At 40.4% G+C, this 20,692-nt stretch overlaps 1 protein-coding gene across 3 annotated transcripts in view; it reads right to left on the minus strand.

Moving 5' to 3' along the window:
- Positions 1 to 20,692, minus strand: part of LOC138739287 (TBC1 domain family member 8-like) — a 93,415-nt gene that overhangs the window by 23,512 nt on the left and 49,211 nt on the right. For all 3 annotated transcript variants that reach the window (XM_069891053.1, XM_069891052.1, XM_069891054.1), the window contains 5 exons: positions 20,357 to 20,597; positions 13,198 to 13,405; positions 12,257 to 12,448; positions 2,319 to 2,489; positions 906 to 1,056 (listed from right to left, as the gene is read on the minus strand). In XM_069891053.1, coding sequence (XP_069747154.1) covers positions 906 to 1,056; positions 2,319 to 2,489; positions 12,257 to 12,448; positions 13,198 to 13,405; positions 20,357 to 20,597 — 963 coding nt within the window. The remainder of the gene's footprint in view (positions 1 to 905; positions 1,057 to 2,318; positions 2,490 to 12,256; positions 12,449 to 13,197; positions 13,406 to 20,356; positions 20,598 to 20,692) is intronic.

The following is a 20,692-nucleotide window of genomic DNA, read 5'->3' on the forward strand; positions in this document are numbered from 1 at the left end:
TATGATCAAAAGCATGAAGTACAAGATGAATGTGGCTGTCTCATTGTAGGCTGAGAATGGATCTGCCTTTCCATGACATGTTTAGTGCAGTGAGAAATTAGTTCCAATACAAGAAATTGCTTCTTGACCAACTGAATGGGCATGTGTCACTTGAGATTAAAACTTAAACAAAAAAAAGTAGCAAAGCAGGCCATTATGATTTTACTAAAGCTTCCAAGTTAAGCAAGTGTAATCAATGGTTGATGATGTGAAGGGACACAAGGATGTGATTTTGGGGAGACAACATTAGATGTTATAGAATGCACGATGGCTGTGAAAAATCTGAAGGCCCAATTAAATGCATCCAAGGTTGCTACAGGAACTGTGGTCGCTTGTTGCCGCTGTCCATCTGTGGCGCTTATGCACTGTCGTAAAAGCACGCTAAATTTAAAAAGTTTGAGTTTTTGAAAATCTGGTTTCTTAGGTGGTCCTGATTTCGGGCAACCAGATTTGTGGATTTCTATTGCACATTGTATTTTGTGACCTCAAAATAACTTCTCAACCAATGAATTTGTTGTTGGAATTAAGTCATTGTTATTCTATAGGCAAATTATAATTTTCATTGTGCATGGTCCTATAAATAACAGCAAGATAACTATCTAGTTAATCTAAAGTTGATGGATTGAATACATTTCTTGGGTGAGCTCAAAATTCCCTACTCTTTGTTGGAAGTATCATGCGACCTTTCCCTACTATCTGAACTGCCAGTTGGTTATTTACTTTCAGATGGCAATGGCCATAACACATTACTCCCTTGCTGTACAAAACGGCCAATTTTCTTTGTCAAGTGAAAAGCATTATTTTTGAGCCAAACTGGATTCTTCCAAAGCTGATCACTGTTGGTAAAAACCATTCTGAATACTCACCTGAAAAGAGAAGCCAGAGTTCTCCTCTAAGACATTCTGGAATTCCCATTGCAACCAGTTTCCTTATCTTCTCAGTCCGAAACATACTGACTGAGCGACCATATTCCACAAAATGATCATACCATAATCGTTTTTTAACTTCGTCCATTCCCTAAAAATACCAATCTACCATTAATTAGAAAAGCCATGACAGGATTGCTAACCTGCCCAACCAAATGGAAAAAAGATTAAAGATATTGTTGCCTTGTTTAAAATACCCCTCTCACAAAAAATTGTCAGGATGTGTCAAAAATTTTACAGTTATAATCTTTGGGAATATAGGCAGATTTAAAAACAAATGATCTTCTCTTCATTCTCCACTTCAACCACCTACTACTATGTTTAAATAAAACAATGGCAAGGCAATTCTTCCACTTTTTCTAATTATACAAGGTCCTACAGGCAAGATATTCATATATTACACTGGACAACAAAGATATTGCTTCCTGAAAACTTTGGGTGTATTTTATGGATTTTGGGCAGCTGATCACAAAAATCACCTTAAAAATTTCTTATCAGATACTTTTTATTTTAAGTTATAACCTATTTTGTGATTTCCTGCATATTTCAAGTCTATTAGTATATTGCCCACAAAGCAAGCTGTATTGGTCAGTCCAAGCATGCCTGGGCATGCACTCAGTCCAGGTGCCATGCAAATATGTCTTAGGCCTGGAATAGTATGGAAGACATTTAAAGATGATGTTGAGAATTTTATTTGCAAGTACAAAGCACCAAACTACTTCCAATTGAATGACAATGTGCTTCAAGTATACAAAGCCATGAAGTACAACATTTCATTGGAAATTCATTTTCTGCATTCGCACTTGGGACTTTGCCGATCTTGGTTCAGCTAGTGACGAACTGGTGAAAGATTTCACCATGACATTGTGACCATGGAAAAGCAGCATCAGGGCAACTGGAAACCATCAAAGCTGGCCAACTATTGTTTGACACTGGCACAAGAGGCATCAGATGCTGAGTACAAATGAAAATCAGCGGCAAAGCATTTTTAGGACAGTTGAACTAACTCAATGTGTCAGGATCATTAAACATGCTAAATTCAATAAAAGTTAAATGTTTCTCAAACTTCCTACATGATACAGCAAATATGAAGTTATCTTTGTGTTCAGCTTCAAGTTGTCTATTATAATCCCCAATTCTTGTTTTGGAGGAAACTTTTTGGGGAAAAAAAATTGTTGTCCAGTATTATTGCACAAATCATGGATATTATCATCTAAAATAAACAAGACAATAACAGGAGCCGTCAGAGATTATAACCTTCCAGAAGCCAAATTTATATTCAAAAGAAAAATTGTCAGGAGGAAAGATGCACAAATTAAAATGAAAAGAATGAACTGAATCTTGTGTACATACCAGAGTGGCATCTGTACCCTCAGTTTCAGTCAGGTGAAACAGTGCCATAAGAGCCTCTGAATTCAATGAATGTCTTGGTTCTTTTTTGATATTTGAAGAGTCCACAAGGGAATCGAGCACTGTACTACCGGTACAGAGTGCTTTGGTACATCCTAAAGCATCTGCAGACACCTGCAGCAGATTGGAATTTAATTAATATTGAGCTACTATCAAAATGCTCATTTCATACAATCACATCTGAAACTGGTCTTGGTTTGCTTGCAAATGGCACAAATTTTGCAGTAAAAAAATAATGGATGGCTCCTTCATTATCCATACTAGCACTATTTTCCAGTGGAAAATTGCTTTTTTTCCCCCTACACCAGGACCAGAAACCATGGTTTTGTCTAGTTTACCATCTGCTCATATATCATGGAGTCCAACAACATGAATTTCCACAGGATTTCATTCTTCAGATTGCAACTTCTTGCTTCTGTTCTGTTAAGCCAAGTGCAAGATGAGCAACCAAATTGAAATTAATGGGGAAAAATCAGCTGCTGGTAGCAGCAAAATGTACTTTTTATTTGGTTTCAATGTTTTTAAAGTGTTCACCCTTTGTTTTAATGTAACTAAAAGTATTATTGAACATCCAACATTCAGAGGTGTTGATGGTTAGTCTGAGGATGTAAATCTCCAAATACTTTTTGTGAGTGAGAAAACTGCACTCAGCCAACTATGGCTAAAACATTGGGGAGACTTCAGCTGGGCTACATTAGAACAAAGAGCATGGCCCAGGGAGTAGATTAGCAATCGTTTCAGTGCCACAGAGGAACAAATTGTTCCAATGAACAGCAAGTTCTGTACTTAGTGGGTAAGTGAGATAGGCAGAAGTCAGGAACTTACAATTGATCTGCTCTGCTCCACTTGAAGCTGGGCAGCACAAGCATCTCCCAAGAGCTTTGGCTTTGTAACAGTTAAACATTGTGAATTTGTTTATTGTCAATACTTCACACAAAAATAATTGTCAATGTTTTACCCATTGAATCATGATTCTGTAAAAATATTTTGCATTCAACCCCAGGCATTTCATTTAGTATGCACAGAACATCATACTTTCACATTTGAATTAGAGGTTTAAAACAAAAGATGAAAAGAGACCTTTACTCATTCTTAAAATTTAGATTGCTTTGATCATTTTTTCCCCCAATCTGATTTGAATAATGAGTTGAAGATCCTGATGAATGGTGCATCAAATTGTTTAAATCACAGCAAGTTCCATTATTAAAGCAAGCCCATAGCTGAAGATTTGCATCAGCATTTACTACAATTTCAATCTAAAAGAAGGTGGGGGTTGAAGAGGGATAGGAGGCTGTACAATACCATTGCCTGAAGAGGGCGCACAAAATCAGTGAACCGGTGCGGACTCGAAGGCCAACATGGCCTGTTTCCGCTCTGTAAATGGTTATATGGCCACAATGACAATTTTTCTGAAGAACATGAATTAATACATTTCACAATTACTGTTACTACATGAAAAAGTTCAAGTCAAAAGAGAAAGAAGGGCTGAAAATGTTTCCAAGCAATGCTTTTGCTTGAAGGTATTTTTTCCCCAGAATCTATAGCTGGAGAAAACTTGAGCCATTTTCTTTTGAAATATAGTTTAAAGCTGTCAAACAAGTTCCAATTCTTGCAAGAACATAATTAAAATTAAACACAAAGGTAAACCTGAAATTTCATGAGACCTACATTTCACTCGAATTTTTTAGATTACAGTTGGTATTATTACCAACTGATATTCAGAGCCCTCTAATCAGTTGAAATACTGATGAATCGTGTTACCTCAGGGAGAGGGAAGCATCCCTAAGAAAAGGTCTGTATTGTAATTTTCCATAACAAGCTGCAACATCTATGCAGAATCGCAAGATGAAAAAAAAACACAATTTTGTATTGTTTACTTTTCCTCCCTCCCATATTAATTCCACGAAAGCAAATTCTATTCTGCATCTCAAGTTTATTGTCATCTGATTTGTACAAGTACAACCTAACGAAACAGCATTCTCCGGTTCTCGGTGCAAAAAGTGCAGACACACAACCAGATATGAACACACATATGGATAAATAATACATATGCAGGACAAGTATTATAGCTATAAAAATAAATAAATAAATATTGCTTTGTGCATATGAGAGTCTCGGATGTTTACTGTGAGCAATTTCTTTGGTCATTCAGCATTTTCACTCCCGGAGGAAGAAGCTGTTCCTCAGCCTGGAGGTGCTGGCTTTGATACTCCTGTATCACTTTCCTGATGAGAGCAGCTGAAAGTTGCTATGTGCAAGGTGGAAGGGGTCCTCAATGATTTTGCACGACCTCCAGATAACAATCCTGGTAGATCACTTCTTTTGGGGGGGGGGGGGGGGGGGGGGCGGGAAAGAGATGGTAGAATGGAGACTCCAGTGATCCTTTCTGTCACTTTTATAGTTCTGTGGATTGACCTCCGATCCATTTCCCTGCAGCAACCGTATCACACTGTGATGCAGTTGGCCAGGATCCTCTCAATTGAGCTCCTATAGAAGGTTGATGTAACGGTGGCCAGTTGCCTTGCCTGCTTCAATCATCTCATGAAGTGTAGTCGCTGTTGCACCTTCCTGACAAGTGAGATGTTGAGTGTCCACAATAGGTCACTAGTTAAGTGAACTTCAAGGATTCTGGTGTTCTCCACTTTTTCAACAACAGAGTTGTTGATGTGTAGTGGAGGGTGGTCATTGCTAGTCCTCTTGAAATCCAGGACCATCTCCTTTGTCTTGTCCACTTTAAATGCTGTTTCGTTGGGTTGTATTTGTACCATCAGATGACAATAAACTTAAGATGCAGAATAGAATTTGTTACTCTCGCACCATTTCACGGGATTTCCCACCACCTTTCTGTAGTGCAACTCATTGCTGTTGCTGATGAGGCCCAACTACTGCTGTATCATCTGCAAACTTGACACAGTTGGAGCTGGTACTGGCTATGCAGTCGTGGGTCAGCATCTCAACTGTTTGGTAGATGTTTTGTGAATTTTCCAATGGTGAACTTCTGTTACATTTGTCACCCAGTGGAATATTCTACAAATAACTGAAATAAAACTAAATTACATGGCCTTATTTCTTTAACTGATCTCCAGGCCCAAGAAAAAAAAGTTATACAATGAAGGCTGGATTCAAGTGTCACATCACAAGCATTTTGGAAGATTTGAGAAAAATTAGAGGACAGTGGACAGAGCTTTCCAATTGGTGGAACTAATTTAAAAAAGTGTTTAAAACACTGAAAACCTACTTTTTGGATTTATTAGTTCAAGTCAATAGTACAAATGCATAATTGGGAGCTAGATAATTACAACTGGATATGATGTAGGGGAAGATGAAATGGGTGAGAGATTCTGTCAAGTATTAAAATAATTAACCAAAGTGGATTAACAGGGCAAAAAAAGCAGATATTGAATATGAAATAAAAACTGAAAATGTTTGATATCCTCAGCAAGTCCAGCAGAATCTGTGGAAAGATAAACGGATTCAATACTTAAAGGTTGATGATGTTTCAGAATTTCATGGCCCATTTTTAACATGTGCCACATAATCAGAATTTGCTCAACTTCATTCCACATAAATTTTTAATATTATACTCAGACAGGATAACAAAAATCTCAGTCCAGGAGAGATTCATCTTCAATATTTCTATTTTCCTTTGCAACACATTTGTATTTTCTTGAGATTGACGACTAATGTCCTTCCTAGAGCTCTCCTGTTTATCGTTTAGCAATATTAGGTTTTTTATTCAAACACACGTTCCCTGGACGTTATAATATTGAAACTGCTGGCCTTCATAGCTTGACCTTATTTTCTAATTAAACTTGTCTAACCAATTATTTTCAACCTTGGTAACCTACTGACCTTTGGTTTGCTTAAATTTTAATGACTTAAAGCTGAGTACTGGTACAATCAGATGATAATAAATTTGAACTTGGATACTATAGAAGTTTCAAGTAACACACTTGATGTTTTGATAGATGTATTTTTTTAATGAACAGAGAAGCAATGTAAAGAGCACAATTTACAAAATATAGGATTACACTGAAAAGCTCTATTAGCCTCAATAAGGCAGCAGGAAAACACTGTTATGGGGTTCATTCAGGACCCTCTTAGCTACAGGGATTTTAAGCATGTCTTTAAGCCTGGTGTGTGCTCCCCACTCTGAAACCTTCTCTCCAAAGGGAAGAAGGAAAGGAGTTCATGTTGAGGGTATGATGGATCTTTCTGTTATGTTAGCTGCCTTTACTAGGTTGCAGGAAATGCAGGTGGAGACCAAGAAGGAGAGGGAAGATTTCAACATCTGAGCTAAATTCACTACTTGATGCAGCTTCTGATCTTGAGCAGAGCAGCTCCAATACCACACTGCAATGCATCAAGTGTGTTTCTGATATTGCATCTGTAGAAGTTTTTAAAGGGACAAGAGGGCCATACCAAATTTCCTTAGTCTAAGAAAGTAGAGGTGTTGGTGTCCCTTCTTGATTGTCTTAAGGTGCTCATCTCCAGTTAGAAATAAATGTCTCTAATTAACCCAAGAACTTTGAAGTCATCTACTCTTTCAACTTCAGTACCATTAATATGGACAGACACATGGAACCTGCCCCCTCGCCATCTTATCGATGTTGAGAGGGAGGTGATTATCTTGACCGTGTTACAAGACTTTCAATCTGTTTCCTACATACTGTTTCATCACATGATCCCACTACTGTTGGCAAATTTGAGGATGGTACTTGAAATCAACATTCTAAAGCCTTTAGTGAACTTAAAGAAAATGAAGGAGAACAGAGAGTTATTAATATTGTTTTTAAGGCCCAGGAAACACAAACCACTTGTTCAACATTGATTCATGAAACTTTCTACACACAGCTAAAATCATGGTGTAGCAGGGAGGACTTTGTGTTTCTTGATCATTGGGCTCCCTTCCGGGGAGGGTAGGACATGGTTCTGGTTGGACAGTTTGCGTCTGAACTGGAGGGGGACTAATGTCCTTCCAAGCAGGTTTTCTAGTGCAGTTCAGGGGGGTGGGTTTAAACTAGATTTGCAGGTTGGTGGGAACCAGAGTGGAGGAGGGAAAAGACTATATGAAAATTGCTTGTAACATTAGAAGTCAAGGATTTGTATATGGTGGAAATATACTTGGGTGCATCTATTTCAATGCAAGCAGCATTGTGGGAAAGGTAGATGATCTTAGAGTATGGATTTGCACATGGAATTATGACATTATAGCCATTAGTGAAACTTAGTTGTAGGAGGGACAGGACTGGCAGCTCAATCTTCTGGGCTCCCATTGCTTCAGTTTCACGAGTAAACACTGATGCAAAAAACCTATTTAAGATCTCCTACATCTCTTTTGGCTCCATATATAGACAACTACTCTGATCTTGAAGATTCCTTGCTATCCCCTTTTGCTCTTAATATACCCCAGTGGTTCTCAACTTTTTTTAAAATTTCCATTCACATTCCACTTTAAATATTCCATATGCCAGAGGTGCTCTGTGATAAGTAAGTAATTGCTTAAGGTGGTATCTAGGTGGAAAGAAAAAAATTGAAAACCACTGTTTTAATCCTACCTAATTGACTTGTTCTGTGCACAGTTTCATAACTCCAAAGGAAATGGGCCAATGACAATTTTCCTCAAGCAGAATATTTCAGTAACAATTGGGTCTAGAGCAGTGGTTCGCAACCTTCCCTTCCCACTCACATACAACCTTAAGCAATCCCTTACTAATTACAGAGCACCGATGGCATTGGGATTATTTAAAGTGGCATGTGAGTGGAAAGAAAAAGGTTGAGAACCATTGGATTAAAGAGGAGAAGGTGTTTGCTGTCTTAAAGCAAATAAGGATCAATAAATCCCCAGGGCTTGACAAGCTATTCCTTCAGACCTTGAGGAAGGTTAGTGTAAAAATTGCAGGGGTTCTGGCACAAATATTTTAAATGACCTTAGTCATGGATGTGGTGCCAGAGGATTGGAAGGTAGCTCATTGTTCTGGTGTTTAAAAAAGCTCCAATAGTAACCCTGGAAATTATAGGCCAATGAGCCTGATATCAGTAATAGGTAAATTATTGGAAGGCATTCTAAGAGATTTGACATACAAGTATTTAGATAGCTAAAGACAGATTAAGGATAGTCAGCATGGCTCTGTGTGTGTTAAGTCGTGTTCAACCCAACCTTAGTTTTTAGTTGAGGTTACCAGGACTGTGATGAAGGAAAGGTTGTGGATGTTGTCTATGTGGACTTTAGTAAGGCCTTTGAAACTTCCTGTCTAATCTCCCATGTAGGACCTTGTCAGACGCTCAGTATTCATGGTGAGGTGGTAGTAAACTGGGTTCGACATTGGCTAGATAGAAGAAGCTAGGTAGTGATGGATTATTGCTTCTCAGACTGGAGGCCTGTGACTAGTGGTGTTCCACAGGGATGAGTGCTAGAACGACTGTTATTTGTCAACTATATTAATGATCTGGATGATAATGTTGTAAACTGGATCAGCAAGTTTGCAGTAGATGCAAAGACTGGAGATGTCATGAACAGTGTGGAAGGCTTTCAATACTTGCAGAGGGATCTGGACCAGCTGTGAAAATTGACTACAAAATTGCAGATGGAATTTAATGCTGTTAAATGCGACATGTTGCATTTGGAAGGACAAATGAAGAAAGGGCATATATGCTAAATGGTAGAGCTCTAAAGAGTGTGGCAGAACAGAGAAATCTAGGAATAGACACATAATTCCCTGAAAATGGCATTTACAGCTAGATGTGGCTGTAAAGAGCTTTTGGCATATTGGCCTTCATAAATAAAAGTATTAAGTATAGGAGTTAGGATTTATGGTAAAGTACAAAACATTAGTGAAGCCAGATTTGGAGTATCATGTGCAATTTTGGTCACCCAACTACAGGAAATTAGAGTGCAGAGAAGATTTTATCGGATGTTGCCCAGACTTCAGGAATGGAGTTACAGGGAAAGGTTAAACAGGTTAGGACTTTATGATAGAGATATTTAAAATTATGAGGGGGGGGGTGTAGACAGAGTAAATGTAGGTAGGCTTTTTTTCACTGAGGGTAGGTGAAATACAAACTACAGAACGTGGGGAAAAATTTAGGGGGAAAAGAACACTGGGTGAGACAGGAAAAATGGATAGGCACAGATAAGATGGGCCTGTTTCTGTGCAGTAATAGTTTATGGTTTCTATGGTATTTAGTCATGACAAAAGGCAAAGGAGGAAAAACCCAACACCCAACCCCAACCAACCAATTTTCCCCTGCAGCCGCTGCAACCGTGTCTGCCTGTCCCGCATCGGACTTGTCAGCCACAAACGAGCCTGCAGCTGACGTGGACTTTTACTCCCTCCATAAATCTTCGTCCGCGAAGCCAAGCCAAAGAAGAAAAGAAAGAGTATAGTAGGGGTCTGAGTATACATCATCCAGGAGTGCCATTGTTGAGCTTAATTGTGGAGAGGTCATTACCCATCTTTAATGATTGTGGTCTATTGGACAGGAAGTCAAGGATCCAGTTGCAGAGGGGGATGCTGAGGTCATGATCCCCAAGTTTGGAAATCAGTTTATTGGGGTCTATGAGACTGAAGACATTCAAGCATTCGGGCAAAGTTGAAAGCTAGGGAGATAGCATCTTCAAATTGAATTGGGTCAAGGCTGGTTAGTAGACAAGAACAGATGCGAGCCATGACCACTCTCAAAGCACATCATGGTGAACATCACAGCCACTGGTTGGTAGTCATTGAAGATAGTTTTTAATACTCTTCTTTGGTACTGATATGATGGTGGCTTTTTTGAAGTAAGAGTGGTCTTCGGCCTGTTGCAGGGAGAGATTAAATCTATCTGTGAATATTTCTGTCAGTGCATCTGCGCAGCTCTCAGGACACAACCCGGTCATCATCTGGGTCAGTCGTTTCCTGTGTGTTTTACCCACTGGAAGGCCTCCCTGACTTTAGCATTGGTGACCATGGCTGCCACATCACTCACAGTAGTTGAGTGCTGCAACTACAATCCAATGCTACTGGGCACCCACACAATTTCCCTTGTGATGATATAAGATTCTTCATGTCTAGAGAATGATTTCTTCCCGTGGTCTGGCTGGAACATTCCCTTCACTTTGAGCGCTCTCAGTAAATAAGCAAAGTTCTGACCCTATGGAGAATCTTGTCCAAGATAGGAAGATCTCATATAATCAGTGTGAATATCTCAAATTCTTCTTCTAGCAGGGAAACCATTCTATTCTTATAAGCCAATTTTATTTTTAGTATCCAAAACTTTAGCATGAAGAGAATTTCCAATGGAGAAAAGAAAAAAAGTCCCCCCCCCCCCCCCCCCATAGTATTTTATAGGAACTGAATTTGGTCTAAACCATTTAAAATTCTGGAAAGTAAAGATGATTTGACTATCATCTCAAAACTGCAAGATTTAGGTCTTTGCCAATTAATAAAAATCAGTGTATTGAAGAACTCTCACCTACCAGTGCCACCATAGAATTATGAATGTTTCCATAAATTAGTTACGAATGATTTTCCTGTTCTTCACACATTTCCAAAATGACTTTCAAGTAGGATTTCCATTGCCTTCTGTTGTCAGCAATTTTGCTGCCATGAAATACACCTTTTAGTTAATTAAAATAATATAATAATGTGCTTAAGAGAAAAGTCTCCAGCTGCTGCATGCATTCAACAGACAGCCTTCCCACGGTGCTTCCAAAGTTGAACTTAAATAAACCACACTTGCGTGGTCACTTGAGCATCATATTTTAATTTCAAATTAATAATTTTCCTGAATGTACAGTACACACTAAAATTGTCTTTTTTTTCTTCTTTGGCTTGGCTTCGCGGACGAAGATTTATGGAGGGGGTAAAAAAGTCCACGTCAGCTGCAGGCTCGTTTGTGGCTGACAAGTCCGATGCGGGACAGGCAGACACGATTGCAGCGGTTGCAAGGGAAAATTGGTTGGTTGGGGTTGGGTGTTGGGTTTTTCCTCCTTTGCCTTTTGTCAGTGAGGTGGGCTCTGCGGTCTTCTTCAAAGGAGGTTGCTGCCCGCCAAACTGTGAGGCGCCAAGATGCACGGTTTGAGGCGTTATCAGCCCACTGGCGGTGGTCAATGTGGCAGGCACCAAGAGATTTCTTTAGGCAGTCCTTGTACCTTTTCTTTGGTGCACCTCTGTCACGGTGGCCAGTGGAGAGCTCGCCATATAATACAATCTTCTTCAACATGATGCTGAACCAAGCCATGAAAGACCCCAACAATGAAGACGCTGTTTACATCCGGTACCGCACGGATGGACTAAAATTGTACTTCATTGAATTATCCCCTTCAACTTTCGCAGGACAAATTTAAGTGCTTTTAAAGGTACAAAGTTCTGAAAGCTAATCTTTATTTTTCATCATGTGGTTTTTTTTTGTATAAATGGATTGTGTCCAGTTCCATAAATTTTGGTGGAATTCATACATGTTCATTCTTCACTTGGAGCCAGAATAAAACTTTTGATTTGATAAGGTAGGGGAGGAAACAGTCACACAAACAAGCATTAAGAGTGCACAAGGAAGCACAAGAGAATACATGCCAGAGATAGGAAGAGCAACAATGTAAGCAAACTCCAATATACACATGGCCACAGCTTCCACTAGTCCCAAATGATTTCTGTTTTTCCCTCGTCCTGGAAAGAAAGCCTCACCTGCCCCTCTCTGATCTCCAAAGCTCTATCACACTCCATGGTAGCACTGTACATACTTGAGCAATAGAAACCAGCCAGTTTTGTATGGGGCATTTGATTGTTCTTTTTTAAAAAAAATAGAACAGTTTATACTTGTGAAGAAGTTTTTATTTCAGATGAAAAATATGTTACTTGATTCAAACTAAAACTATCAAATGCAATGAAGGTTAACGATACCATTTCGATTCCAGATGATTCAAGACCTCTGGGGTTTTCCCCTCTTAAATGTTGAAGCTGCTTGCTTAGCTGCTCCACCAAGTGCTCTCTATTTTCAATCTCTGTAAACTGAAACACCCTCTTGCTTTTAACAGCAACAATGATTGGATTGGGGAGAAGACTAGTGTCCTCCATTTTCTCCACAGTAACTACCTGTCAATTAAAAAAAAACAAATATGTTGACTGCAGAAACCACAAGTTATTGCAAGATTAAACAGTTCCTTTCAAGCTAATTAAAGCACTTCACAACAATCAACCAATAATTTTCCATTTTCAAGTTAGAAGCTGGAAGTGGTGGCAAGGGAACAAATAAACTTCACTGTGATTTTTAATTTAATTTAGATAGACAGCACAGTCTCACCACAAGTCGGTGCTACCCAAATCCCCCAAACCTCTGTTCTTGTGGAAGGGTGGGAGGAATTTGCAATGAAGGAACCAAAATATCTCAAACTCAGAAGGAGATCAAGGCTATTTTTTTTATTTTAAAAAAGATTGATTAATGCACATTTCTCCAGAGGAGAGTTGTGCAGAGAATACATGTTTCCAAACAAATTTACTTCTGATGCTAGATGTTGTAAGAGTGCTTGGGACTACAGAAAAACCTCTTTGGGCTATAAAGGGAAAGCAAGACTCTCATCAGACTAAGTTGCATGCAAACAGGCTGAGTTTCAGGAGGGTTACCTATGCCAACAGTGATCCATCCTACAGATCAAAAGATAAAAGATTTATTTTCTAAACAAAAGTCTTCGCAATGAGCAGTATATTGATTTGATTTCAGGAATTAAAAAGGGGTGTTGTTATTTACTTAACATATTTCTGACTGATCTGCCAAAAGGTTATCCAATTATAAATTAAAAACAAAGGTGACCAAGACATTAAGGACTACAGTGCTTGGTCAATACCTCTTGAAGTGGAATGATTACATTGCAGTTGCCTTCCTCTTTGCTTGCAAAGCAGATGTAATTTTTAGAAGTATACAACTTCCCAGCAGTATGGCACTGGCTATAAGGTGTCCACAGGAAACAGCTCACTATCTTGTCCAATTTTTCTACACGAGGAAGTCTGAAACAAGCCCGGAAATACTCGGTCTGGATCCTAGCTTCAAGATCCCTAGGGTAAAATAAACAAAACAGTTATAAATCCATTCATCATTGAAAACATCCCATTTGGGAACATCACTGCATGGCACAGGAACTGTTCACCCTAAGAAACTGCAGAGGATTGTAACATGGCTCAGGCCATCATAAACATCCCACTCCCCTCCATCAACTCCATCTATAGCTCCCACAGACTTGGAAAAGTAGCCAACAGATTAAAAAGCTCATCCCATCCTTGCCACACTCTCTTCACTCTTCTCCCCTGAGGGAGATTCACAAATAAGAGATAATGTATCACCAGATTAAAGGACTGTTTCTTTATTGCCATTGTCAGATTCCTGAGTGAACCCCAAAATAGCAGGCAGGTGGGACTAGTGTGGGTGGGACATTTTGGTCAACACGAGCAAGTTGGGCCAAAGGGCCTGTTTCCTGTATGACTCAAAATTATGTGACCTTTGCTCATACCAACTGATCTCTCAGTAACTCTGTCACTTTGAACTGTTTTACTTAATTTTTTTTAAACAATATAGCATGGTAGAAGCCCATTCCAGCCATTGAAACAAGTATCATCCAACTTACATACCAACCCCTCATGTTTTGGAGGGTGGGAGGAAACCAGAGCACCCAGGGAAAACCCACGCAGGTCATGGAAAACATACAAACTCCTTACAGACAGTGCTGGATTCCAACCCAGGTTGCTGGTGTTGGAATAGCATAATTTCTCTAATCTGGCGCTCTGTGGTTCGGAAACTCCTGTAGTCTGGTGCATTTGAATCTGCTGCCATTAGTTTATGGATTTGCCACCAGGGTAGTTAGCAGCACTAAGGCACTAATATCTGTTTACACTGCAGCCAAGGGTTTTGGTAATACAGTCCTGTTAATAGCTGTATTTTAGTCCTTCAGGATGACACACAAGAGACCAAGAGGTGCAGAAGATGGTGCTAGTGCTAATAAGTGTTCCTTTAGGGGTCCATTTCTGTTTTCCAGCATTTGCTGTGGTCTGGCAATGGCCAGGTCCCAACATTGCTAGATTAAAGAGGTACAGCCTGTACTTTGTATGGGATGTCTACTTGTCTGCTCGCAAACAAAGGGCTCAGGCCTGAAACATTGGTTATCTTTTACTTCCTCTGGATGGTCTGTGACTTGCTGAATTTCTATGGCACTTGTGTGTATTGCACCCTATCACTGCATCTAGGTACACATGTCTATAATCCTCCCTGGGATGAACACTTATTAGATTCCATCTGCTTGCTAAGCAATATGGGTAGAGCTCAGAAATAAGAAAGGTGCAGTCACTATGAAGGGTTGTACTTGTACTAGAGGCCCCCTCCACGGACCACTAAGAGAGGGAGAAGAGTGGTTATGTTGTCATATTTCTCCCTCCAAGATGGCGCCTTACAGCAGCGACTCTGTGTGCAGCTCTAATGGGAATAACCAAATATTCCTGTTCAGAACTTTTAAAAAAAGAGAAACGTAAAATCATACTCAGCCGACAACATCAATGCACCTGAACCTGCAGTCTCCATCGGGAGGGACCTTTAAACAGCTCACACAAGTACTACACCACCACCATGGGAGTTTTAAACAGCCAGAGAACGGGCCATTTAAACTTCACAGGAGTCGCAAACAGCAGGCATTCAGCACATTTAAACATCTGAGGACTTAAAGGGACAGCGCATGGACCAGTCAAACACTGCTGGAACTACCAGCAGCCAACCCACGGCCTAGATAAAGAAGACCCGACCTGTCCAACAAACTTGATGAACTCCAAGCCATACTTCAACATCAGGGAGTACTGCATGATGTACTTTACAGAAACATAGCTAAACGCAGACATTTCAAACCTGGCGCTGCAGCCCAAGGCCTATACTCTCCATCGTGCTGACCTGGAAAAACCAGGGGAGGCAATGTTTGTGTTATCATCAATTCATCGTGGTGCACAGACATGATGGTTATGTCCCAGCCCTGCTCCCCCGACCTGGAACATCTGGCAATCAAGTGTCACTCATTCTTCCTGCCGAGGGAGTTCACTGCCATCATCCTAACACTGAAGGGACTGAGCACTGTGATAAACAGCCATGAGTCATCACATCCAGATGCCTTAAATCAGGCCAACCTGAAGAAATCTGACAAACTACCACCAGCACATCACATGTGGGTCCAGGGGAACCAACGCACTCGACTACTGCTACACCACCATGAAAAACACATACCGAGCCGCAAGTCTGATCACTTGGCTGTAGTTCTATTCCCGGTGTACAAGCAGAGACTGAAGGCCACAGCACCAGTCGTGAAGACAGCTAAAATATGATAGAGAGAGGCGGAGGAGCGTCTGCAGGACTGCTTTGAATCGATGGACTGAAATATATTCAAGAATTCGTCCACAAACTTGGATGAATATGCAACAGGTGTCACCGACTTCATCAAGACCTGTATGGATGAGCTTGTGCCCACGTGCAAATACTGGATATTCCCCAACCAGAAGCCTGGATGAATCAGAGAATTTTCAACCTGCTGAGGGCAAGAACAAGGGCATTTAAGCTAGACACAAATACTTATCAAGATATGGCAGGGAGTGCAGGCCATTACAACCTAGAAAGTGAGGGTGAACACTATAGATGGCTGTGATGCCTCACTACCCAATGAGCTGAACACCTATGCCCATTTTGAGAAGTAGAACCAAACAGTGCTACTAGAATCCATGAAAAGGCTGAGGACCCTATGATATCTGTCTTGGAGGGTGACATAAGAACATCATTCAAGGTATCAGGCACTCACGGCATACCTGGCAGGGTATTGAAAATCTGCACCAACCAACCAGCCGGAGTGTTCACGGGCATTTTCAACTCTCATTGCTGCAGTCAGAGGGCGTCAAGAAGAGTCGTGTAAGCTGCCTCAACGACTACTGCCCAGTAGCACTAACTTCTACTGTGATGAAATGCTTTGAGAGACTGGCCATGGCCAAAATTTAGACATACTGCCTGGTAACAGGCCATCTCGGCCCACTAGTCCGTCCCACCCAATTTACTTACCAATCCTCATACTGTGGTCTGGAGGTGAGGTGTGGTACTGAGCCCCAGATCTTGGAGTTTGATAATCAGTTTTGAGGGGATGATTCTATTGAATGCCAAATTGTAGACAATAAAGAGCATTCTGATGTATTTATCTTTGCTGTCCAGGTGTTCCAGGACAGTGTGTAGAGCCAGTGAGATGGCATCTGCCATGGACCTGTTGCTGCAGTAGGCAAATGGGAATGGATCCATGTCACTGCTCAGACTAGAGCTGATATGCTTCAACATCAGCCTCTCAAAACACATCACTGTGATGAACCATTCAAGATTGTATCTTTTTTGCTCCATGGAACAGTTTTACTTTCCCAGATTACTGCAGCCACTCCTTGACAAACACTTCAAATGAACCTCCTGTTGCACAAGACAAAAGCTGCACTAGTTCCAATGGAACTTTGCCCATTTCAGGGCGGCTGGATCCGTTGCTAAGCAGCAACTGAAGAAGTATATTAACATCTCTCTGGCAGAAATAGAGCTCCTTCTCTCTCTGTTGCAACCATTTGAGCTTTACTATAGCTTGTTAATATACTTCTTCAGTTGCTGCTTAGCAACGGATCCAGCCACCCTGAAATGGGCAAAGTTCCATTGGGACTAGTGCAGCTTTTGTTTTATTGCATGTTTGTGGCTATAAACCATTATTGCAAGCTATCTACTGTAATTATTACCTAAAACACATGCTTTGTAGTGGATCTAATTAGATACCATGCCAACAATTCATTTCAACTTGTCCTACTTTGTAACCTATTCAAACGAAGTACAATAAACTTGCAAATTACAGGCATCCAAGGAACTTGCATCAGGTGATCATTTCCAAACAGAGACTATATACAAGGTAACAAATCAAGTTAAATATTCAGAATTGACTGCATCCCCTGCAGTACATTTTTTTTTTAAGTAATCAAATATCATCCATTCCACATCCCTCTTCTTCAATTTCATCCTCTGACATCATCCATCATCACCCACAATGGTGATGTTCAACCAACATCACTGAACTGGAAGGAGATGGCACAATACAGCAAGATGTTTAGTGAAATAATCACCAACCAATTAGTCTCCAAATAAAAAGGCCAACCAGATGGTCAAAGGAAGCATGCTGCAGATGTATTCCTTTTTGCAGAGGAAGACTTCATTCCAGAAGGTTTGATGACCCATGACAGATGCAACTCTCACCTTGAAAAATGATGCTGCATCCCCAAAAAAAGCTGGGGGAAAAAACCAATCCAAGGACATTGCCTTGTCAGAAGTCAACTTTAACAATATAGTTGCTTTACTGCTATTGACACTGGTTTAAAAAGATCGCTATTCCACATATCCTTCAACTATTGCTTCAAATTAGCAAGCACTTCTTGATACTCCTTACATTTTTTCAAAGGTAACAACAAGCTGAACAATAAACGGCAGCCTGACCAATAACATACACATTTACAACTTGTTCTACTCAATCACCAAAGCAATGGCAGATATCATCGATAACTTTATCACCCAGCATGGATTCCCAGTAACCTGCTCATCCATCTCCAGTTTAGGTTTTGCCAGAACCACTCCAGACCTCTAGCTTTGGTACAAACATTGATAAGAGCAAAAATGACAGAGGCAAAGCATACACTTGACAATAAGTGGGCATTTGACAGAGTTCATCATCAAGGAATCATGGTAAATTTAGAAGTCAATGCAGATCATTTCATCAGATGAAGTTGTACTGAGATGTATGGTGGTCAATTATCCTAGTCCCTGAACCTCACAGCAGGAGGTACTCAGGGCAGTGGCTTAAGTACAACCATTTGCAGCTACTTAATAAAATGTCCTCCTCTACCACAAAGTAAGATGGTCGCATCTCTTAAGCATCCTACCTGGCAGCAGGACCTGGACAACATTCAGCTGTAGTCTGATAAGCTGTCAAATGGCATTCATGCTGCCAAAATGCTGAGCAATACCTTTCTTTAAAGGGTTAAACCACCCACTCTTGATATTCAATGGCATTACTATCTTCAAGTCCTTCCAACGAGTCTGAGATGAAGACGTGTAGCGTCATCAGTGACCATTAACACAAAGAGACTGACAACAAGGCAAAAGGCTAGGCATCCTACAACATGTGACTCTCTTCCTGATACCCAGGCTCAAGTCATGTGTGTGATGGAATAGCTGGATAAGCATAGCTCCAATAGCACAAAGCTTGACAGTGCCGGTTCAAAGCAGTCTGTTAACCCACCACACATTCATTCTATCCACCACTGGCATAGTAGCTACAGTGTGCACCATCTCAAAAATTCACTCCAATTATTCACCTATGCTACAATGACAATCTCCTGAACCTGCAGCCTCTACCCACAAGCCAGCAAGGACTGGGAACACTAGCACCTTCTGGCTCTCCACATCACACACCATCCTGATTTGAAAACATTGCTAGCTCTTCGATGTCACCAACACTAAATCCTGGAACTCCCAACTCAACAGCACAATGCAACGTGACTGCCGCAGTTCAAGGTTGTGACTCGTTACCACCTTCAAGGGCAATGAATGATGGGCAGTAAACGCTGGCCTGCCATTACTTGCAAATCCCAGAAATTGAACAAGTTACAAGGTAAATCCATAGATTATTTTGGTGTTACGAACCATGCATAATAAGTAGAAATAGACAATGAGCCAGACAGTGTTTGATTTTAAAATAATAATTTTATTCTTACTCTTAAACCATCTTTAACACTGTGTGTGCATGTGCATCTCTGTGCGCATATGTCTCTATGTGCCTGGTACCCAATCCATTATTGTCCTCCCAAAATCTATATACTTACTTCAGAGATCTGTCTTTTAAATTTAGTGTTGAAGCATAGGCTTTTGAAATTTGATGTCCAGGATTAATGATGAACTGATGGGGAAGCATGGAGTTGTGGCGGCAACAGTCTCACGAATTCTCCTTGCATTGCCTTTAAAGAAAGGCCCATCCACATGAACTGTGGTCATAACATTCCTGGTCCTTTTGTAGGCAAGAGTCAAACTGGGCAGCCTCCAAGAAGCTTCCAAGACCCTGGAACCAGTCTCTCCAAGTGACCTTCGCTGTTAGTCACACTCAAAATGAAGTATGGTTTCCAAAAGACCTTCCTGGCACAGGTCAATCCACCAAAAAGGCCCAGTCATTCACAGAGCATGCTTTCTGATCTCCACAAAGTGGCTGGCCTTGAGAGCGGTTTTCTCTTCAGCTGTCAGAATAGTTCTCCTCTGCAAAATCACAATGTCTTTGCAAATGTGTTGAATTGAACAGTCTGTGGCAAGCCTTCCCTCAGTTCTTCCAATGTATTGAATTGTCGCTGGGCTATTACTTATGTTGTGATGGTGCTTGAGTGAAAAGGCAAATGTTAACTGACCATTCAGTTCCTCCTATTTATACTATCCCTTAGTGATAATTCCATTTTACTAAAACGAGAGCTCGTAATATCAGTTCTTCCAGTACTGTTACACCAGCAATAACAAGCAGCACATTTTTCAGACAAATTATTCAATGATCATGCAAATTTATGCAAATATAAATTTTAATTATACAGCAAAGTAACAGGCCCTTTCATCCCACAAGCCCAAGCTGCCCATCCCTACATCCCTGGTATGTTTTGAAGGGTGGGAGAAAAACCAGAGTTTCTGGGGAAAAAAAATCCATGCAGACAAGGCGAGAACATACAAACTCATTACAGGCAGCGTGGGATTCGAAACCAAGTCTCTGGCGCTTTAACAGTGCTGCACTAATCACTACTCCAACCGTGCCACTCCCAACACAATCTTAAATTAATAAAAATAGTCAGATAACTGATAGTAACAAAACTGCTGTACATTTTACACAATTGAAACAAAATACAGATACAGATTTTGCATTTAGTTAAAATCAATTTCCATTTATTTCTTACTTTTTTGTAATTTGTGTAGGTTCTTGTAGAGATGGATCCAATTCAAATGCCTCATTGTCAAGCAATCTTCGAATTGTCACATCTGCCAGCAGCTCCATGAGCCTGAAAGTTTCATCAATGTTCAGGAACATGGAGAAATCACGCTCTTTACTTGGAGTTGTGATTCGGATTATTTCAGTGATAAGTGTGTTGGAGGTTCTTTCTAATTTTTTCACATCGGCCCAAGGGATAACTAGTTTCACTGAAATAACAAAGCATTATATCAGGACTGTAGCTTACAGGCAATCTTTAAAAGTAAACAAACTGACAACATGATTTCCCTGTATTTTATAAAGG

Source organism: Narcine bancroftii, chromosome 7 (assembly GCF_036971445.1).
Source record: "Narcine bancroftii isolate sNarBan1 chromosome 7, sNarBan1.hap1, whole genome shotgun sequence".
NCBI lineage: Eukaryota > Metazoa > Chordata > Chondrichthyes > Torpediniformes > Narcinidae > Narcine > Narcine bancroftii.